Source organism: Oncorhynchus tshawytscha, linkage group LG13, assembly GCF_018296145.1.
Source record: "Oncorhynchus tshawytscha isolate Ot180627B linkage group LG13, Otsh_v2.0, whole genome shotgun sequence".
NCBI classification, from domain to species: domain Eukaryota; kingdom Metazoa; phylum Chordata; class Actinopteri; order Salmoniformes; family Salmonidae; genus Oncorhynchus; species Oncorhynchus tshawytscha.
The window spans coordinates 90,879,010-90,900,962 of record NC_056441.1 but is presented as its reverse complement, the minus strand read 5'-3'; the positions used below and the strand labels follow the sequence as shown (position 1 = coordinate 90,900,962).

The window sequence follows — 21,953 nt, the reverse complement described above, 5'->3', positions numbered from 1 at the left end:
TTCAATACAAAACCTAGGAGGATCATGGTTCTCACCTCCTTTCATGAACCCAAACAGTAATTATGACAACTTCTGGAGGACGTCCTCCAACCTATCAGAGCTCTTGCAGCATGAACTGACATGTTGTCCACCCAAACAAAGGTTCAGAGAATAACTCTAGTACTGAAAGCATAAGCTACAGCTAGCTAGCAGCTAACTAGCACTGCAGTGTATAAAATGTGGTGAGTAGTTGACTCAAAGAGAGAGACAGACAAATAGTTGAACAGTTTTGAACAAATTAATCAGAAGCAGCAGAGAGAGCTAGCTATATTTCATTGTACTTTTTCTTCTTCTTAGTTCATCTTTCACATGCAGCTAATTTAGCCTCCTCAACAACCTGAGTCAAACTGAGAGGAATGTTATTTATGTTAGCTAGCTGGCTAAGGCTATCCAACACTGCAAGTCTTCCAAGTCAAGGTAAGCTTTCAGTTTTATTAATTTATTGCCAACAAGGCCCGTAGGTGTTACTGCTAACCTGCTTGCTGTACACTGCACTGCGTGATTGTACACATGGATTGGTGTCACGTGTGCTACTTCTCCGGCCTCCGGTTACCAGGCTGCTCGTTATGGTGCACACCTGTCACCATCGTTACGAGCGTCATCAGACTCACCTGGACTCCATCACTTCCCTGATTACCTTCCCTATATATGTCACTCCCTTTGGTTCCTTTCCCAGGTGTCATTGTTTCCATTTCATGTCTGTTCGTGTTTCTTGTTTTGTATTCAGTTGTGTTTATTTATTAAAACAAAGTGATGATGCTGTATGTGGCTGCCATGAAAGTGAACTGTGAGTGCAGATGATCAGGGGTGTATTCATTCTGCCAATTCTGTGGCAAAACGTTTCTTAAATGGAAGCAAGCGGAACGAAACAGAGAAGGGACCTACCTGAATTTGTCCAACAGAAACTCTCGTTACACAGCTAGATCAGCTAGAATCAGCTGGAACTAGAAGCACAAGCATTTCGCTACACTCGCATTAACATCTGCTAACCATGTGTATGTGACAAATAAAATTTGATTTGATTTGGATTTGATGCAGGTAAGAGTGTGTAAGTCGGTATTGAAAGTGTCACCGTCTGTCACCTTGATTACTCCAACTTGTCTCTCGACCTGTGTGCACCTACATTGTAAACTTTAATTCCTAGGCTAGGTTGTCGCAACCTCATGATGGGTACAGGGGAACATTCTAGTATCATGTAGTAACCTAAACCTATCGCTGTTACATTGAACTGGGTGAATGGAATATGAATGACAGTCATCCAATATGCTGTAATAGAAATAAGACCATGCTCATTAAACAAAAAAAAAGTAATTGTCCTCCCTTAACTTAAATGGCACCAACCGCCACTGAGTCCCACAGTAGTGGCTTTGAAACCATCCTCATCACTCTTCCAGCTATAATTTACCTGCCACGTTAGTTATCCAACCCTTTAAAACCACGTTAGTTATCCAACCCTTTAAAGCCACGTTAGTTATCCAACCCTTTAAAACCACGTTAGTTATCCAACCCTTTAAAACCACGTTAGTTATCCAACCCTTTAAAACCACGTTAGTTATCCAACCCTTTAAAACCACGTTAGTTATCCAACCCTTTAAAACCACGTTAGTTATCCAACCCTTTAAAACATATCCAACCCTTTAAAACCATGTTAGTTATCCAACCCTTTAAAACCACGTTGGTTATCCAACCCTTTAAAACCACGTTAGTTATCCAACCCTTTAAAACCACGTTAGTTATCCAACCCTTTAAACCACGTTAGTTATCCAACCCTTTAAAACCACGTTAGTTATCCAACCCTTTAAAACCACGTTAGTTATCCAACCCTTTAAAACCACGTTAGTTATCCAACCCTTTAAAACCACGTTAGTTATCCAACCCTTTAAAACCACGTTAGTTATCCAACCCTTTAAAACCACGTTAGTTATCCAACCCTTTAAAACCACATTAGTTATCCAACCCTTAGTTATCCAACCCTTTATAACCAAAACGTTAGTTATCCAACCCTTTAAAACCACGTTAGTTATCCAACCCTTTAAAACCACGTTAGTTATCCAACCCTTTAAAACCACATTAGTTATCCAACCCTTTAAAACCACGTTAGTTATCCAACCCTTTAAAACCACGTTAGTTATCCAACCCTTTAAAACCACGTTAGTTATCCAACCCTTTAAAACCACGTTAGTTATCCAACCCTTTAAAACCACGTTAGTTATCCAACCCTTTAAAACCACGTTAGTTATCCAACCCTTTAAAACCACGTTAGTTATCCAACCCTTTAAAACCACGTTAGTTATCCAACCCTTTAAAACCACGTTAGTTATCCAACCCTTTAAAACCAAAACCACGTTAGTTATCCAACCCTTTAAAACCACGTTAGTTATCCAACCCTTTAAAACCACGTTAGTTATCCAACCCTTTAAAACCACGTTAGTTATCCAACCCTTTAAAACCACGTTAGTTATCCAACCCTTTAAAACCACGTTAGTTATCCAACCCTTTAAAACCATGTTAGTTATCCAACCCTTTAAAACCACGTTAGTTATCCAACCCTTTAAAACCACGTTAGTTATCCAACCCTTTAAAACCACGTTAGTTATCCAACCCTTTAAAACATATTATCCAACCCTTTAAAACCACGTTAGTTATCCAACCCTTTAAAACCACGTTAGTTATCCAACCCTTTAAAACCACGTTGGTTATCCAACCCTTTAAAACCACGTTAGTTATCCAACCCTTTAAAACCACGTTAGTTATCCAACCCTTTAAAACCACGTTAGTTATCCAACCCTTTAAAACCACGTTAGTTATCCAACCCTTTAAAACCACGTTAGTTATCCAACCCTTTAAAACCATCCTCATCACCACTAACTCTGGAAGTACAATAACAAACATCAGGCTCTTCATTCTATTTTTATTCATATGCTACGGGCCAGAGCTATTAGATTCCGGCTATACAATATAAGCCTATATATCTGTCACTCTCCTGTGTCAAATAAACACTAGCATTGTAATTTTACAGTGTTGGAAAGCAACAACAACAAAAAACGTCTAAAAACTTGAATCTACACAACGATTGATAAACAGAATCAGTAAGTAAAACCTCCCCCAAAAAAACACCTTGAGAAATTACAAAAAAAAAAGGAAAGTTACAAATATAATTTGATGACTGAGGACGAAAGAACGTTTGTAAACTATTCTCATTTAGCTTGTCAGATGGTTTGTGTGGTTGGCTGTTAGCTCCTTATACCATTGTATTTACAGGTTTGCGCACCAAATGGCAGCCTAATTCCCTTTATAGCGCACTACTTTTAACCAGAGACCTATGGGTCCTGGTCTAAAAGTAGTGCACTATCTAGGGGGATTAGGGTGCCATTTGGGACGTAGAGCCTTAGTATTCATCACCTCCACTATCCTCTGTCCCTCTGAACACTATCATTGCGGTGATGTTATGACCAGGGGAACGCAGTGTTTCACCGGATGTTAACTGTTTCCAGATCTTTCTATTGTTTGTTTTTACATTCCATTCATCAGAACAGAAAAGGAGTCCAGACATTAAGACTAGCTAAAACCAGAGGCCCTTTTCCTCTCTCTTTCTCTTTCTTTCTCTCTTTCTCTCTTTCTTTCTTTCTCTCTTTCTTTCTTTCTTTCTTTCTCTCTCTTTCTCTTTCTTTCTCTCTTTCTCTCTTTCTTTCTTTCTTTCTCTCTCTTTCTCTTTCTTTCTCTCTTTCTCTCTTTCTCTCTTTCTCTCTTTCTTTCTTTCAGTCTTTCTTTCTCTCTTTCTTTCTTTCTCTCTGTCTCTTTCTTTCTTTCTCTCTTTCTTTCTTTCTCTCTTTCTTTCTCTCAGTCTTTCTTTCTCTCTCTCTTTCTTTCTCTCAGTCTTTCTTTCTCTCTGTCTCTTTCTTTCTCTCAGTCTTTCTTTCTCTCAGTCTTTCTTTCTCTCAGTCTTTCTTTCTCTCTCTCTTTCTTTCTCTCAGTCTTTCTTTCTCTCTGTCTCTTTCTTTCTCTCAGTCTTTCTTTCTCTCTCTCTTTCTTTCTCTCAGTCTTTCTTTCTCTCTGTCTCTTTCTTTCTCTCAGTCTTTCTTTCTCTCTGTCTCTTTCTTTCTCTCAGTCTTTCTTTCTCTCAGTCTTTCTTTCTCTCAGTCTTTCTTTCTCTCAGTCTTTCTTTCTCTCTCTCTCTTCTTTCTCTCAGTCTTTCTTTCTCTCTGTCTCTTTCTTTCTCTCAGTCTTTCTTTCTCTCAGTCTTTCTTTCTCTCAGTCTTTCTTTCTCTCAGTCTTTCTTTCTCTCTGTCTCTTTCTTTCTTTCTTTCTTTCTTTCTTTCTCTCTTTCTTTCTCTCAGTCTTTCTTCCTTTCTCTCTTTCTCTTTCTTTCTCTCTTTCTCTCTTTCTTTCTCTCTTTCTCTCTCTCTCTCTTTCTCTCTTTCTTTCTTACTTACTTTTCTTTAAAATGTTCATTTTCCTTCCAACCAGTGTGTTGCGTATTGCCTTGCGGCTGGTCTGTATGATCATTGCCATGTAAAGACAACAGCTGTTTCTGTGGAAACCAGGAAACGCTCTAACGTCATGTAAAGGTAAAATAAATAAAACAAGTTTGACATTTTAATATGGCATGAACACAACTATCTGATTGTCAAACAAATCACTTTAAAAGAGGAGGCTACCTGCAGGCTACGCACATGGAAAGAGACATCTGTGTATTCATGGAAGCCAAATGAAGCCATGCTTCCCCAAAAAGGTGAACAATAAAAAATAAAATGATGTCCTTCGAAAAATGTCCTACTCTTTTTGCTCCGACAGCAGCATCAGATAGATAGGTGACGCGTACTGTTTTACTTTCCCCATTGAGGTTGATGTGTCTCGCTGTCAGGCGAGAGTCAAATGATCAATATTATCAACAATTCACACCCTGCTCTAGTGTCTTAGAGCTTGACAAGCTGCCTGGTCCTCCGGGTGAGAGAGGTGACCAGGAGAGGTGACCAGGAGAGGTGAGAGGTGACCAGGAGAGGTGACAGGTGACCAGGAGAGGTGAGAGGTGACCAGGAGAGTTGAGAGGTGACCAGGAGAGATGAGAGGTGACCAGGAGAGGTGAGAGGTGACCAGGAGAGTTGAGAGGTGAGAGGTGACAGGTGACCAGGAGAGGTGACAGGTGACCAGGAGAGGTGACCAGGAGAGGTGACAGGTGATCAGGAGAGGTGAGAGGTGACCAGGAGAGGTGACCAGGAGAGGTGACAGGTGACCAGGAGAGGTGACAGGTGACCAGGAGAGGTGACAGGTGACCAGGAGAGGTGACCAGGAGAGAGTGACAGGTGACCAGGAGAGGTGAGAGGTGACCAGGAGAGGTGACCAGGAGAGGTGAGAGGTGACCAGGAGAGGTGACCAGGAGAGGTGACAGGTGACCAGGAGAGTTGACAGGTGACCAGGAGAGGTGACAGGTGACCAGGAGAGGTGAGAGGTGACCAGGAGAGTTGAGAGGTGACCAGGAGAGATGAGAGGTGACCAGGAGAGATGAGAGGTGACCAGGAGAGGTGAGAGGTGACCAGGAGAGGTGACAGGTGACCAGGAGAGGTGACAGGTGACCAGGAGAGGTGACAGGTGACCAGGAGAGATGAGAGGTGACCAGGAGAGGTGACCAGGAGAGGTGAGGTGACCAGGAGAGGTGACAGGTGACCAGGAGAGATGAGAGGTGACCAGGAGAGGTGACCAGGAGAGGTGACCAGGAGAGATGACAGGTGACCAGGAGAGGTGACCAGGAGAGGTGACCAGGAGAGGTGAGAGGTGACCAGGAGAGGTGAGAGGTGACCAGGAGAGGTGAGAGGTGACCAGGAGAGGTGACAGGTGACCAGGAGAGGTGACAGGTGACCAGGAGAGGTGACAGGTGACCAGGAGAGGTGAGAGGTGACCAGGAGAGTTGAGAGGTGAGAGGTGACCAGGAGAGTTGAGAGGTAAGAGGTGACCAGGAGAGGTGAGAGGTGACCAGGAGAGGTGAGAGGTGACCAGGAGAGGTGAGAGGTAACCAGGAGAGGTGAGAGGTAACCAGGAGAGGTGAGACACCTGGACCAAATACTATAAAGATAATTATAACTTCAAACTGCTGCAGAAACAAGAAAGTATCACCTCCAACAGTATCTGATAGAACACAAAGCTATGCAGAGGATTGTCTATACACTGCTATCAGACACAATTCAATGTGACAGGTGAAGCAAGGACAGATTTAGTTCTGGGAACCAAGATTATGCAGGATACAGAATGTCCAACGAGGGTTCTTAGAAGACAAGCTAGTTTCATAATTAATGAGGATGCATCCCAAATGACACCCCTATTCCTTATATAGTGCACTACTTTTAACCAGGTCTCTGGTCAAAAGTAGTGCACTATTAAGCAGTAGGGGTGCCACGTGGGACTCACCCAATGACTGATTGTATGATTTCTTCAACAGTGATTTGTGAACATTGTTCAGAGGTTTTCATCCCTCTCCCGAGGCTGAGCTGAATCCTCCTGTTCGTCTGTTTGCTTGTTGTCTCCTTTTGTTCCATAAGAGCAACAAGACCCTTCCTCCTCCTCTATGGCCTCCAGAGAATCTGAAGCCTGGGGCTCACCTAGCGCCTGTTTCCCAGCTTCCTTCTTCCCATCCTGGGTGGCTGGGGCTGCCTCTCCTGTCTCCTCCTCCAGAACGTTGTCCTCTTTGGCCTGTTCCCTGTCCCTGTCATTGTCTCCAGTCTCTGTCAGAGTGTCTGGGTGAGACGGGGGGCTTCCCTGGGTCTCCTCGCCCCTCTCCCCGCCCTCCCCTGTCTGCTCAAACACCTGATCCACCTGGTCCTCGGCCCCGTTCACCTGGGGGACGTCTTGGTTACCTTGGGACACAACCCCTCCCTCGGAGACTACGCCCTCCTCGACACACGACTGCCGGTGCTGCCGTGTGGGCGGACGCCTCTTGAAGGACAGCCGAACTCGACTCTACAGAGGGGAGAGAGAGAGAGAGAGAAACAGGAAAGACTGAGTGTTGTGCAACACACAATAGCTAATGTATAAAGTCAGGCTTTAGTAAGACTTGATTATCTTGAGCTTGGTTACAATCTCTGTTTTTCTATGATTTTGGCCTTCTGTACTTTAACACAACATCTTAGAAAAACAACCATTAGTCATGATATTGTGTGTTTTTGTTCTATTAGGAACAAACTTAACACAATATGCATTTTAATGTGTTTAATTATGGATTCTGTTGGTAATTAGTTGTAATAATCTAACGAGCCAAATAGAATAGTAGTAGTAGGGCACTAGATAAGAGTGACAGACCCTATAGGAGTAGGGCACTAGATAAGAGGGACAGACCCTATAGGAGTAGGGCACTAGATAAGAGGGACAGACCCTATAGGAGTAGGGCACTAGATAAGAGTGACAGACCCTATAGGAGTAGGGCACTAGATAAGAGTGACAGACCCTATAGGAGTAGGGCACTAGATAAGAGGGACAGACCCTATAGGAGTAGGGCACTAGATAAGAGTGACAGACCCTATAGGAGTAGGGCACTAGAGGAGTAGGGCACTAGAGGAGTAGGGCACTAGATAAGAGGGACAGCCCCTAGAGGAGTAGGGCACTAGATAAGAGGGACAGACCCTATAGGAGAAGGGCACTAGAGGAGAAGGGCACTAGATAAGAGTGACAGACCCGAGAGGAGAAGGGCACTAGATAAGAGTGACAGACCCTATAGGAGTAGGGCACTAGAGGAGTAGGGCACTAGATAAGAGTGACAGACCCGAGAGGAGTAGGGCACTAGAGGAGGAGGGCACTAGATAAGAGGGACAGACCCTAGAGGAGTAGGGCACTAGATAAGAGTGACAGACCCGAGAGGAGAAGGGCACTAGAGGAGTAGGGCACTAGAGGAGTAGGGCGCTAGATAAGAGTGACAGACCCGAGAGGAGAAGGGCACTAGATAAGAGTGGTGACAGACCCTAGAGGAGTAGGGCACTAGAGGAGTAGGGCACTAGATAAGAGGGACAGACCCTAGAGGAGTAGGGCACTAGATAAGAGTGACAGACCCTATAGGAGTAGGGCACTAGAGGAGTAGGGCACTAGATAAGAGTGACAGACCCGAGAGGAGTAGGGCACTAGAGGAGTAGGGCACTAGAGGAGTAGGGCACTAGATAAGAGGGACAGACCCTAGAGGAGTAGGGCACTAGATAAGAGTGACAGACCCGAGAGGAGAAGGGCACTAGAGGAGTAGGGCACTAGAGGAGTAGGGCGCTAGATAAGAGTGACAGACCCGAGAGGAGAAGGGCACTAGATAAGAGGACAGACCCTAGAGGAGTAGGGCACTAGAGGAGTAGGGCACTAGATAAGAGGGACAGACCCTAGAGGAGAAGGGCACTAGATAAGAGTGACAGACCCTAGAGAAGTAGGGCACTAGAGGAGTAGGGCACTAGATAAGAGTGACAGCCCGTAGAGGAGTAGGGCACTAGATAAGAGGGACAGCCCCTAGAGGAGTAGGGCACTAGATAAGAGGGACAGTCCCTAGAGGAGTAGGGCACTAGATAAGAGGCACAGACCCTAGAGGAGTAGGGCACTAGAGGAGTAGGGCGCTAGATAAGAGGGACAGCCCCTAGAGGAGTAGGGCACTAGAGGAGTAGGGCACTAGATAAGAGGGACAGCCCCTAGAGGAGTAGGGCACTAGAGGAGTAGGGCACTAGATAAGAGGGACAGCCCCTAGAGGAGTAGGGCACTAGAGGAGTAGGGCACTAGAGGAGTAGGGCACTAGATAAGAGGGACAGACCCTAGAGGAGTAGGGCACTAGATAAGAGTGACAGACCCGAGAGGAGAAGGGCACTAGAGGAGTAGGGCACTAGAGGAGTAGGGCGCTAGATAAGAGTGACAGACCCGAGAGGAGAAGGGCACTAGATAAGAGTGACAGACCCTAGAGGAGTAGGGCACTAGAGGAGTAGGGCACTAGATAAGAGGGACAGACCCTAGAGGAGTAGGGCACTAGATAAGAGTGACAGACCCTAGAGAAGTAGGGCACTAGAGGAGTAGGGCACTAGATAAGAGTGACAGCCCCTAGAGGAGTAGGGCACTAGATAAGAGGGACAGCCCCTAGAGGAGTAGGGCACTAGATAAGAGGGACAGTCCCTAGAGGAGTAGGGCGCTAGATAAGAGGCACAGACCCTAGAGGAGTAGGGCACTAGAGGAGTAGGGCGCTAGATAAGAGGGACAGCCCCTAGAGGAGTAGGGCACTAGAGGAGTAGGGCACTAGATAAGAGGGACAGCCCCTAGAGGAGTAGGGCACTAGAGGAGTAGGGCACTAGATAAGAGGGACAGCCCCTAGAGGAGTAGGGCACTAGAGGAGTAGGGCACTAGATAAGAGGGACAGCCCCTAGAGGGGCACGAGTAGAGGACACTACAGGGCTGCTTCCGAGGCTCTACGACAGATTCCGGGAGCTACAGGACACTACAGGGCTGCTGCCGACCGCTCTAGGGCGACAGATTCCGGGTGCTAGAGGACACTACAGGGCTGCTGAGGACCGCTCTAGACAGATTCCGGGTGCTACAGGACACTACAGGGCTGCTGCCGACCGCTCACGACAGATTCCGGGTGCTACAGGACACTACAGGGCTGCTGCCGACCGCACTAGATAAGACAGATTCCGGGTGCTACAGGACACTACAGGGCTGCTGCCGACCGCTCTACGACAGATTCCGGGTGCTACAGGACACTACAGGGCTGCTGCCGACCGCTCTACGACAGATTCCGGGAGCTACAGGACACTACAGGGCTGCTGCCGACCGCTCTACGACAGATTCCGGGAGCTGACGCTGTCGTAGTTCATGTGGTGTCAAACAACATGAGGAGGGTTGGCTCGGAACGTCTGAAAATTGTTTTTAAAGAACTGATTCTTGCACTAAAAGATTCCAAAAAGGAGCCAATCATTTCAGGTCCGGTACGATAGTTGAAAGATTCAGTGTGAAAGTTTGGATACACCTACTCATTATTCTATATTGTAGAATAATAATGAAGACATCAAAAACTATGAAATAACACATATGGAATCATGTAGTAACCAAAAAAAGTGTTAAACAAATCTACATATATTTTATATTTGAGATTCTTCAAAGTATCCACCCTTTGCATTCATGACAGCTTTGCACACTCTTGGCATTCTCTCAACCAGCTTCATGAGGTAGAGCACCTGGAATGCATTTCAATTAACAGGTGTGCCTTGTTAAAAGTTAATTTGTGGAATTTATTTTCTTCTTAATGCGTTTGAGCCAATCAGTTATGTTGTGACAAGGTAGGGGTGGTATGCAGAAGATAGTCCTATTTGGTAAAAGACAAGTCCATATTATGACAAGAACAGCTCAAATAAGCAAAGAGAAACGACAGCCTATCATTACTTTAAGACTTGAAGGTCAGTGCATTCCTCCAGTGCAGTTGCAGAAACCATCAAGCATTATGATGAAACTGTCTCTCATGAGGACCGCCACAGGAAATGAAGACCCAGAGTTACCTCTGTTGCAGAGGATGAGTTCATTAGAGTTACCTGTCTCTCATGAGGACCGCCACAGGAAATGAAGACCCAGAGTTACCTCTGTTGCAGAGGATGAGTTCATTAGAGTTACCTGTCTCTCATGAGGACCGCCACAGGAAAGGAAGACCCAGAGTTACCTCTGTTGCAGAGGATGAGTTCATTAGAGTTACCTGTCTCTCATGAGGACCGCCACAGGAAAGGAAGACCCAGAGTTACCTCTGTTGCAGAGGATGAGTTCATTAGAGTTACCTGTCTCTCATGAGGACCGCCACAGGAAAGGAAGACCCAGAGTTACCTCTGTTGCAGAGGATGAGTTCATTAGAGTTACCAGCCTCAGAAATTACAGCCTAAATAAATGCTTCACAGAGTTCAAGCAACAGACACATCTCAACATCAACTGTTCAGAGGAGACTGTGTGAATCAGGCCTTCATGGTCGAATTGCTGCAAAGAAACCACTACTAAAGGACACCAATAAGAGATCAAGAAGAGACTTGCTTGGGCCAAGAAACACGAGCAATGGACATTAGACTGGTGGAAATCTGTGCTTTGGTCTGATGAGTCCAAATTGGAGATTTTTGGTTCCAACCGCCGTGTCTTTGTGAGATGCAGAGTAGGTGAACGGATGATCTCCGCATGTGTGGTTCCCACTGTGAAGCATGGAGGAGGAGGTGTGATGGTGCTTTGCTGGTGACACTGTCTGGCATTTATTTAGAATTCAAGGCAAACTTAACTAGCATGGCTACCATAGCATTCTGCAGCAATACACCATCCCATCTGGTTTGCGCTTAGTGGGACTATCATTTGTTTTTCAACAGGACAATGACCCAACACACCTCCAGGCTGTGTAAGGGCTATTCAACCAAGAAGGAGAGTGATGGAGTGTTGCATCAGATGACCTGTCCTCAACAATCACCCAACCTCAACACAGTTGAGATGGTTTGGGATGAGTTGGACCGCAGAGTGAAGGAAATGCAGCCAACAAATGCTCAGCATATGTGGGACCTCCTGCAAGACTGTTGGAAAAACATTCCAGGTGAAGCTGGATGAGAGAATGCCAAGAGTTTGCAAAGCTGTCAAGGTAAAGGGTGGCTACTTCGAAGAATTGAAGAATGTACAAAATAGTAAAAATAAAGAAAAACCCTTGAATGAGTAGGTGTGGCCAAACTGTTGACTAGTAACATTTTGGAAGCCACAATCTATCTGCAATATTAAAACTGATCTACCCCTTACATTGTTTTTAAATAAAGAAATGATGGAGGAGAGAGAAGTAATTGAGGAGGAGAGAGAAGGAATTAGGGAGGAGGAGGAGAGAGAAGGAATTGAGGAGGAGAGAGGGAATTAGGGAGGAGGAGGAGAGAGAAGGAATGAGGAGGAGAGAGAAGAATTAGGGAGGAGGAGGAGGAGGAGAGAGAAGGAATTAGGGAGGAGGAGGAGGAGGAGGAGAGAGAAGGAATGGAGGAGGAGGAGGGTGAAGGACTGGAGAAGGAGGAGGATGAAGGAATGGAGGAGGGGGAGGATGAAGGAATGGTGAAGGAATGGAGGAGGGTGAAGGAATGGAGGAGGAGGAGGGAGAAGAAATGGAGGAGGGGGATGAAGGAATGGTGAAGGAATGGAGGAGGGTGAAGGAATGGAGGAGGAGGAGGGAGGAAATGGAGGAGGAGGAGGAGGGAGGGAGAAGAAATGGAGGAGGAGGAGGAGGGAGGGACAAGAAATGGAGGAGGAGGAGGAGGGAGGGAGACGGAATAGAGGAGGAGGAGGAGGGAGGGAGACGGAATAGAGGAGGAGGAGGGAGGGAGACGGAATACAGGAGGGAGGGAGAAAGAATGGAGGAGGAGGAGGATGGAGGGAGACGGAATGGAGGAGGAGGGGGAGATGGAATGGAGGAGGGGAGGGAGGGAGACGGAATGGAGGAGGGAGGGAGACGGAATGGAGGAGGAGGAGGAGGAGGAGGAGGAGGAGGGAGGGAGGGAGACGGGATAGAGGAGGAGGAGGAGGGAGAAAGAATGGAGGAGCAGGAGGGGGAGAAGGAATGTAAGATGAGGAGGAGGTAGGGAGACGGAATGAAGGATAAGGAGTGAGAGGGAATGGAGGAGGAGGAGGAGGGAGAAGGAATGGAGGAGGAGGAGGGAGAAGGAATAGAGGAGGAGGAGGGAGAAGGAATGGAAGAGGAGGAGGAGGGAGAAGAAATGGAGGAGAAGGTAGAAGGAATGGAGGAGGAGGAGGAGGAGGAGGGAGAAGAAATGGAGGAGGAGAAGGGAGAAGGAATGGAGGAGGAGGAGGGAGAAGGAATGGAGGAGGAGGAGGGAGAAGGAATGGAGGAGGAGGAGGAGGGAGAAGAAATGGAGGAGGAGGAGGAGGAGGGAGAAGAAATGGAGGAGGAGAAGGGAGAAGAAATGGAGGAGGAGGAGGAGATTGAGAAGGAATGGAGGAGGAGGAGGGGGAGGAGGGAGAAGGAATGGAAGAGGAGGAGGAGGGAGAAGGAATGGAGGAGGAGAAGGGAGAAGGAATGGAGGAGGAGGAGGAGATTGAGAAGGAATGGAGGAGGGGAGGAGGGAGAAGGAATGGAGGTGGGAGGGAGACGGAATGGAGGAGGGGGGAGGGAGAGGAATGGAGGAGGGAAGACGGAATGGAGGAGGGAGGGAGACGGAATGGAGGAGGGAGGGAGACGGAATGGAGGAGGGAGGGAGACGGAATGGAGGAGGAGGAGGAGGAGAGGGAGGGAGGGAGACGGAATAGAGGAGGAGGAGGAGGGAAAAGAATGGAGGAGGGAGGGGGAGAAGGAATGTAAGATGAGGAGGAGGTAGGGAGATGGAATGAAGGATAAGGAGTGAGAGGGAATGGAGGAGGAGGAGGAGGGAGAAGAATGGAGGAGGAGGAGGAGGGAGAAGGAATGGAAGAGGAGGAGGAGGGAGAAGAAATTGAGGAGGAGAAGGGAGAAGGAATGGAGGAGGACGAGGAGGAGGAGGAGGGAGAAGAAATGGAGGAGGAGAAGGGAGAAGGAATGGAGGAGGAGAAGGGAGAAGGAATGGAGGAGGAGAAGGGAGAAGGAATGGAGGAGGAGGAGGAGGGAGAAGAAATGGAGGAGGAGAAGGGAGAAGGAATGGAGGAGGAGGAGGAGATTGAGAAGGAATGGAGGAGGAGGAGGAGGAGGGGAGGAGGGAGAAGGAATGGAGGAGGGAGGGAGACAGAATGGAGGAGGGAGGGAGACAGAATGGAGGAGGGGGAGGGAGGGAGACAGAATGGAGGAGCAGGAGGGAGAGGGAATGGAAGAGGAGGGGGGTGAAGGAACGGAGGAGGAGGAGGAGGAGGGAGGGAGACGGAATAGAGGAGGAAGGGGGAGAGGGAATGGAGGAGGAAGGGGGAGAGGGAATGGAGGAGGGAGGGAGGAGTAGGCTAAGTAGATAACACCTTCAATCCCCCTGGTCTCTGCACTGAGCCACTGCAGGAGGCCTGTTCCTGGGCTTACAGAGCATAGAAATAGAATCTATAGAAGGGGCTTAGCACGTCTAACCCTGGCAATTTCACTCGAATAGGGAGGCCCATTCTCTAGATTAAATTTCTATGTTACAGAGGGCCTATTTTAGGACGGCAGGACACACGGCTAGGGACACGTGTCACCAGGGGGAGAGAGAATAAGAGGCCTGGAGTGATGTCACAGCTCACGTACAGGAGATGACGTGAGAGACCAAGACCACGAGGCTTCCACTGACTGACGTAGGATCAACCAATCAAATCAAATCAAAGTTTATTTGTCACGTGCACTGAATACAACAGGTGTAGTAGACCTCACAGTGAAATGCTGAATACAACAGGTGTAGTAGACCTTTCAGTGAAATGCTGAATACAACAGGTGTAGTAGACCTTTCAGTGAAATGCTGAATACAACAGGTGTAGTAGACCTTACAGTGAAATGCTGAATACAACAGGTGTAGTAGACCTTACAGTGAAATGCTGAATACAACAGGTGTAGTAGACCTTACAGTGAAATGCTGAATACAACAGGTGTAGTAGACCTCACAGTGAAATGCTGAATACAACAGGTGTAGTAGACCTCACAGTGAAATGCTGAATACAACAGGTGTAGTAGACCTTACAGTGAAATGCTGAATACAACAGGTGTAGTAGACCTTACAGTGAAATGCTGAATACAACAGGTGTAGTAGACCTTACAGTGAAATGCTGAATACAACAGGTGTAGTAGACCTTACAGTGAAATGCTGAATACAACAGGTGTAGTAGACCTTACAGTGAAATGCTGAATACAACAGGTGTAGTAGACCTCACAGTGAAATGCTGAATACAACAGGTGTAGTAGACCTTACAGTGAAATGCTGAATACAACAGGTGTAGTAGACCTTACAGTGAAATGCTGAATACAACAGGTGTAGTAGACCTTACAGTGAAATGCTGAATACAACAGGTGTAGTAGACCTTACAGTGAAATGCTGAATACACAGGCTGTAAGACCATTAGTGAAATGCTGAATACAACAGGTGTAGTAGACCTTACAGTGAAATGCTGAATACAACAGGTGTAGTAGACAACAGTAAAAAACAACAGGTGTATAGACCTACAGTGAAATGCTGAATATGTAGTAGACCTCAGGCTAATAAAAGGTGTAGTAGAGTGAAATATGAATACAACAGGTGTAGTAGACCTACAGTGAAATGCTGAGGCTATAAAAGTAGTGCAAAAACAGGCTATATTCAGTAGGAAATGCTATAAAACAGTAAAGTGAGGCTATATACAGTATATATACAGTAGAGAGGCTATATACAGTAGAGAGGCTATATACAGTAGAGAGGCAGTAGAGAGGCTATATACAGTAGGGAGGCTATAAAAGTAGTGAGGCTATATACAGTAGGGAGGCTATATATAGGCTATAAAAGTAGTGAGGCAGTAGAGAGGCTATAAAAGTAGTGAGGCTATATACAGTAGAGAGGCTATATACAGTAGTAGAGAGGCTATATACAGTAGGGAGGCTATAAAAGTAGTGAGGCTATATTCAGTAGAGGTTATATACAGTAGTGAGGCTATATTCAGTAGAGGTTATATACAGTAGTGAGGCTATATTCAGTAGGGAGGCTATAAAAGTAGTGAGGCTATATACAGTAGAGAGGCTATATACAGTAGAGAGGCTATATACAGTAGAGAGGCTATATACAGACAGACACCTGTTAGTCAGGCTGATTGAGGTAGTATGTACATGTAGATATGGTTAAAGTGACTATGCATATATGATGAACAGAGAGTAGCAGTAGTGTAAAAGAGGGGTTGGTGGGTGGTTGAGGGGGGGGGCACACAATGCAGATAGCCCGGTTAGACAATGTGAGGGGGCACTGGTTGGTCGGGCCATTTGAGGTAGTATGTACATGAATGTATAGTTAAAGTGACTATGCATATAAGATTAACAGAGAGTAGCAGCAGTGTAAAAGAGGGGTTGGTGGGGGGGGCACAATGCAAATAGTCCAGGTAGCCATTTGATTACTTGTGTTACGTCACAGGCAGAATACTCAGCACAGAAAGGCTGTTCAACTTAATGACAAATGATTCAATTCAGCTACAATATCAGTCTACTGCTGTAGGTTACTATACAATATCAGTCTACTGCTGTAGGTTACTATACAATATCAGTCTACTGCTGTAGGTTACTATACAGCTACAATATCAGTCTACTGCTGTAGGTTACTATACAATATCAATCTACTGCTGTAGGTTACTATACAATATCAATCTACTGCTGTAGGTTACTATACAATATCAATCTACTGCTGTAGGTTACTATACAATATCAGTCTACTGCTGTAGGTTACTATTAGGTTACTATACAATATCAGCTCTACAATATCAGTCTACTGCTGTAGGTTTACTATACAATATCAGTCTACTGCTGTACATTACTATACTAATATATACAATATCAGTCTACTGCTGTAGGTTACTATACAATATCAGTCTACTGCTGTACATTACTATACAATATCAGTCTACTGCTGTAGGTTACTATACAATATCAGTCTACTGCTGTACAGGTTACTATACAATATCAGTCTACTGCTGTAGGTTACTATACAATATATCAGTCTACTGCTGTAGGTTACTATACAATATCAATCTACTGCTGTAGGCTGTAGGTTACTATACAATATCAATCTACTGCTGTAGGTCTACTTACTATACAATATCAGTCTACTGCTGTACATTACAATACTATACAATATCAGTCTACTGCTGTAGGTTACTATACAATATCAGTCTACTGCTGTAGGTTACTATACAATATCAGTCTACTGCTGTAGGTTACTATACAATATCAGTCTACTGCTGTAGGTTACTATACAATATCAGTCTACTGCTGTAGGTTACTATACAATATCAGTCTACTGCTGTACTATTACTATACAATATCAGTCTACTGCTGTAGGTTACTATACAATATCAGTCTACTGCTGTACATTACTATACAATATCAGTCTACTGCTGTACATTACTATACAATATCAGTCTACTGCTGTAGGTTACTATACAATATCAGTCTACTGCTGTACATTACTATACAATATCAGTCTACTGCTGTAGGTTACTATACAATATCAGTCTACTGCTGTAGGTTACTATACAATATCAGTCTACTGCTGTAGGTTACTATACAATATCAGTCTACTGCTGTACATTACTATACAATATCAGTCTACTGCTGTACATTACTATACAATATCAGTCTACTGCTGTAGGTTACTATACAATATCAATCTACTGCTGTAGGTTACTATACAATATCAGTCTACTGCTGTAGGTTACTATACAATATCAGTCTACTGCTGTAGGTTACTATACAATATCAATCTACTGCTGTAGGTTACTATACAATATCAGTCTACTGCTGTACATTACTATACAATATCAGTCTACTGCTGTAGGTTACTATACAATATCAGTCTACTGCTGTAGGTTACTATACAATATCAATCTACTGCTGTAGGTTACTATACAATATCAGTCTACTGCTGTACATTACTATACAATATCAGTCTACTGCTGTAGGTTACTATACAATATCAGTCTACTGCTGTAGGTTACTATACAATATCAGTCTACTGCTGTAGGTTACTATACAATATCAGTCTACTGCTGTAGGTTACTATACAATATCAGTCTACTGCTGTAGGTTACTATACAATATCAGTCTACTGCTGTAGGTTACTATACAATATCAATCTACTGCTGTAGGTTACTATACAATATCAATCTACTGCTGTAGGTTACTATACAGCTACAATATCAGTCTACTGCTGTAGGTTACTATACAATATCAGTCTACTGCTGTAGGTTACTATACAGCTACAATATCAGTCTACTGCTGTAGGTTACTATACAGCTACAATATCAGTCTACTGCTGTAGGTTACTATACAGCTACAATATCAGTCTACTGCTGTAGGTTACTATACAATATCAGGCTGTAGGTTACTATACAATATCAGTCTACTGCTGTACATTTCTATACAATATCAGTTACTGCTGTAGGTTACTATACAATATCAGTCTACTGTAGAATATACAAATGTTCATCATACAAATATCAATCCCTACCTTGTTGAAGCTGAGTAATGGGGTCCCCTCCGCAATCTCAAAGCATACCGGCTCCTCCTCCTCACTGGACAGCTGGGGCCTCAGGGTCGGGCTGCAGGGGCTTGTAGGAAAGAAGCAATGGGTTGTGGGGGAGATGGGCGTCGGCGCCAGCTTCACCTCGGGACTCTTGGGTGACGGTAGCAGAGAGGTGGGCGACAGGGTTAGGTTTGCCTGGAGAGAGGGGAGAGAGGGGAGAGAGAGGGGAGAGAGGGAGAGAGACTAGAGGGATAGAGGGGAGAGAGAGAGATGGATAGAGATACAGAGAGAGAGAGACAGACAAGATCAGAGACTGAGAGAGAGAGAGAGAACAGAGAGAGACAGAGAGAGAGAGACAGAGAGAGAGAGAGACAGAGAGAGAGAGAGAGAATATCAGAGACAGAGAGAGAGAATACAGAGAGAGGCAGAGAGAGAGAGAGACAATAGAGACAGAGAGAGAGACAGAGACAGAGAGAGAGACAGAGAGAGAGACTAGACAGAGAGAGACAGAGAGAGAGACAGAGAGAGAGACAGAGAGAGAGACAGACAGAGAGAGACAGAGAGACAGAGACAGAGAGAGAGAAAGAGAGAGAGACAGAGATCAGAGATACCCACTAATTATCAAAATCAGAAAAGAGCTGTTAAATTCTACAACCACCTAAAAGGAAGCGATTCACAAACCTTCCATAACAAAGCCATCACCTACAGAGAGATGAACCTGGAGAAGAGTCCCTAAGCAAGCTGGTCCTGGGGCTCTGTTCTAAACACAAACACACACTACAGAGCCCCAGGACAGCAGCACAATTAGACCCAACCAAATCATGAGAAAACAAAAAGATAACTACTTAACACATTGGAAAGAATTAACAAAAAAACAGAGCAAACTAGAATGCTATTTGGCCCTACACAGAGAGTACACAGCGGCAGAATACCTGACCACTGTGACTGACCCAAAATTAAGGAAAGCCTTGACTATGTACAGACTCAGTGAGCATAGCCTTGCTATTGAGAAAGGCCGCCGTAGGCAGACATGGCTCTCAAGAGAAGACAGGCTATGTGCTCACTGCCCACAAAATGAGGTGGAAACTGAGCTGCACTTCCTAACCTCCTGCCCAATGTATGACCATATTAGAGAGACATATTTCCCTCAGATTACACAGATCCACAAAGAATTCGAAAACAAATCCAATTTTGAAAAACTCCCATATCTACTGGGTGAAATTCCACAGTGTGCCATCACAGCAGCAAGATTTGTGACCTGTTGCCACGAGAAAAGGGCAGACCAGTGAAGAACAAACACCATTGTAAATACAACCCATATTTATGCTTATTTATTTTATCTTGTGTCCTTTAGCCATTTGTACATTGTTAGAACACTGTATATATATATATATAATGACATTTGTAATGTCTTTACTGTTTTGAAACTTCTGTATGTGTAATGTTTACTGTTAATTTTTGTTGTTTTTCACTTTATATATTCACTTTGTATGTTGTCTACCTCACTTGCTTTGGCAATGTTAACACATGTTTCCCATGCCAATAAAGCCCTTGAATTGAATTGAATTGAATTGAGAGAGACAGAGAGAGAGAGAGAGAGAGAGAGAGAGAAGGAGACAGAGACAGAGACAGAGAGACAGAGAGAGAGAGAGAGAGACAGGGAGACAGAGAGACAGAGAGAGAGAGAGAGAGAGAGAGAGAGAGAGAGACAGAGACAGAGAGAGAGAGACAGAGAGAGAGAGAAGGAGGGGAGAGAGAGAAGGAGGGGAGAGAGAGGGGAGGGGAGAGAGAGGGGAGAGACAGAGAGAGGAAAAGTCCATTCCTATTACCTTGCAGTCTTCACCATAACAGGTTTTTAACTTCCTGTCCAAGGGATACAGATGAAATTTCACCTTTTGGTTGAAATTAGAATCCTATGAGCAACAATGCAAAATATAGGCCAAAAGAGAGAGAGGCAGAGAGAGAGAGAGAGAGGCAGAAGAGAGAGAGAGAGAGAGGCAGAGAGAGAGGCAGAGAGAGAGGCAGAGAGAGAGGCAGAGAGAGAGACAGAGAGAGAGACAGAGAGAGAGACAGATAGAGAGAGAGAGAGAGAGACAGAGAGAGAGAGACAGAGAGACAGAGAGAGAGAGAGAGAGAGAGACAGAGAGAGAGGCAGAAGAGCTTGATTCTGGTACGAAGTTTTACAAGAAAAACAAGCACATGACACAGGCTTCCAGATCACATCCATCAAACCCACAGACAACAGCTTCAGAGACACGTATGACGACTTCACACAGATGACAAAACAGACAAACCAACATCTGTAAATAGCTCAATGACCCACTCTTCCTATTCAGACAGACACTGACCCACTCCTCCTATTCAGATAGACACTGACCCACTCCTCCTATTCAGATAGACACTGACCCACTCTTCCTATTCAGATAGACACTGACCCACTCCTCCTATTCAGATAGACACTGACCCACTCCTCCTATTCAGATAGACACTGACCCACTCCTCCTATTCAGATAGACACTGACCCACTCTTCCTATTCACATAGACACTGACACTGACCCACTCTTCTTATTCAGATAGACACTGACCCACTCCTCCTATTCAGATAGACACTGACCCACTCTTCCTATTCAGATAGACACTGACCCACTCTTCCTATTCAGATAGACACTGACCCACTCTTCCTATTCAGATAGACACTGACCCACTCCTCCTATTCAGATAGACACTGACCCACTCTTCCTTATTCAGATAGACACTGACCCACTCTTCTTATTCAGATAGACACTGACCCACTCTTCCTATTCAGATAGACACTGACCCACTCCTCCTATTCAGATAGACACTGACCCACTCTTCCTATTCAGATAGACACTGACCCACTCCTCTATTCAGATAGACACTGACCCACTCTTCCTATTCAGATAGACACTGACCCACTCTTCCTATTCAGATAGACACTGACCCACTCCTCCTATTCAGATAGACACTGACCCACTCCTCCTATTCAGATAGACACTGACCCACTCTTCCTATTCAGATAGACACTGACCCACTCCTCCTATTCAGATAGACACTGACCCACTCTTCCTATTCAGATAGACACTGACCCACTCCTCCTATTCAGATAGACAATGACCCACTCTTCCTATTCAGATAGACACTGACCCACTCTCCTATTCAGATAGACACTGACCCACTCCTCCTATTCACATAGCTCAATGACCCACTCTTCCTATTCAGATAGACACTGATAGACACACCCTTCTATTCAGATAGACACTGACCCACTCTTCCTATTCAGATAGACACTGACCCACTCTTCCTATTCAGATAGACACTGACCCACTCTTCCTATTCAGATAGACACTGACCCACTCTTCCTATTCAGATAGACACTGACCCACTCCTCCTATTCAGATAGACAATGACCCACTCCTCCTATTCAGATAGACACTGACCCACTCCTCCTATTCAGATAGACACTGACCCACTCTTCCTATTCAGATAGACACTGACCCACTCTTCCTATTCAGATAGACACTGACCCACTCTTCCTATTCAGATAGACACTGACCCACTCTTCCTATTCAGATAGACACTGACCCACTCCTCCTATTCAGATAGACACTGACCCACTCTTCCTATTCACATAGACACTGACCCACTCTTCCTATTCAGATAGACACTGACCCACTCCTCCTATTCACATAGACACTGACCCACTCTTCCTATTCACATAGACACTGACCCACTCTTCCTATTCAGATAGACACTGACCCACTCTTCCTATT

The 21,953-nt window shown here is 45.2% G+C and overlaps 1 protein-coding gene across 1 annotated transcript in view; it reads right to left on the bottom strand.

Annotated features, from left to right (window-relative positions):
• Nucleotides 1–5,955: 5,955 nt before the first annotated feature.
• The window catches only part of zgc:153184 (uncharacterized protein LOC751652 homolog), a 56,500-nt gene continuing 40,502 nt past the window's right edge, over nt 5,956–21,953 (bottom strand). The window contains exons 5-6 of the mRNA XM_042296526.1: nt 18,147–18,356; nt 5,956–6,990 (exon numbers count right to left, since the gene is read on the bottom strand). Of these exons, the coding sequence (XP_042152460.1) occupies nt 6,490–6,990; nt 18,147–18,356 (711 nt within the window). The 3' untranslated portion in view covers nt 5,956–6,489. The remainder of the gene's footprint in view (nt 6,991–18,146; nt 18,357–21,953) is intronic.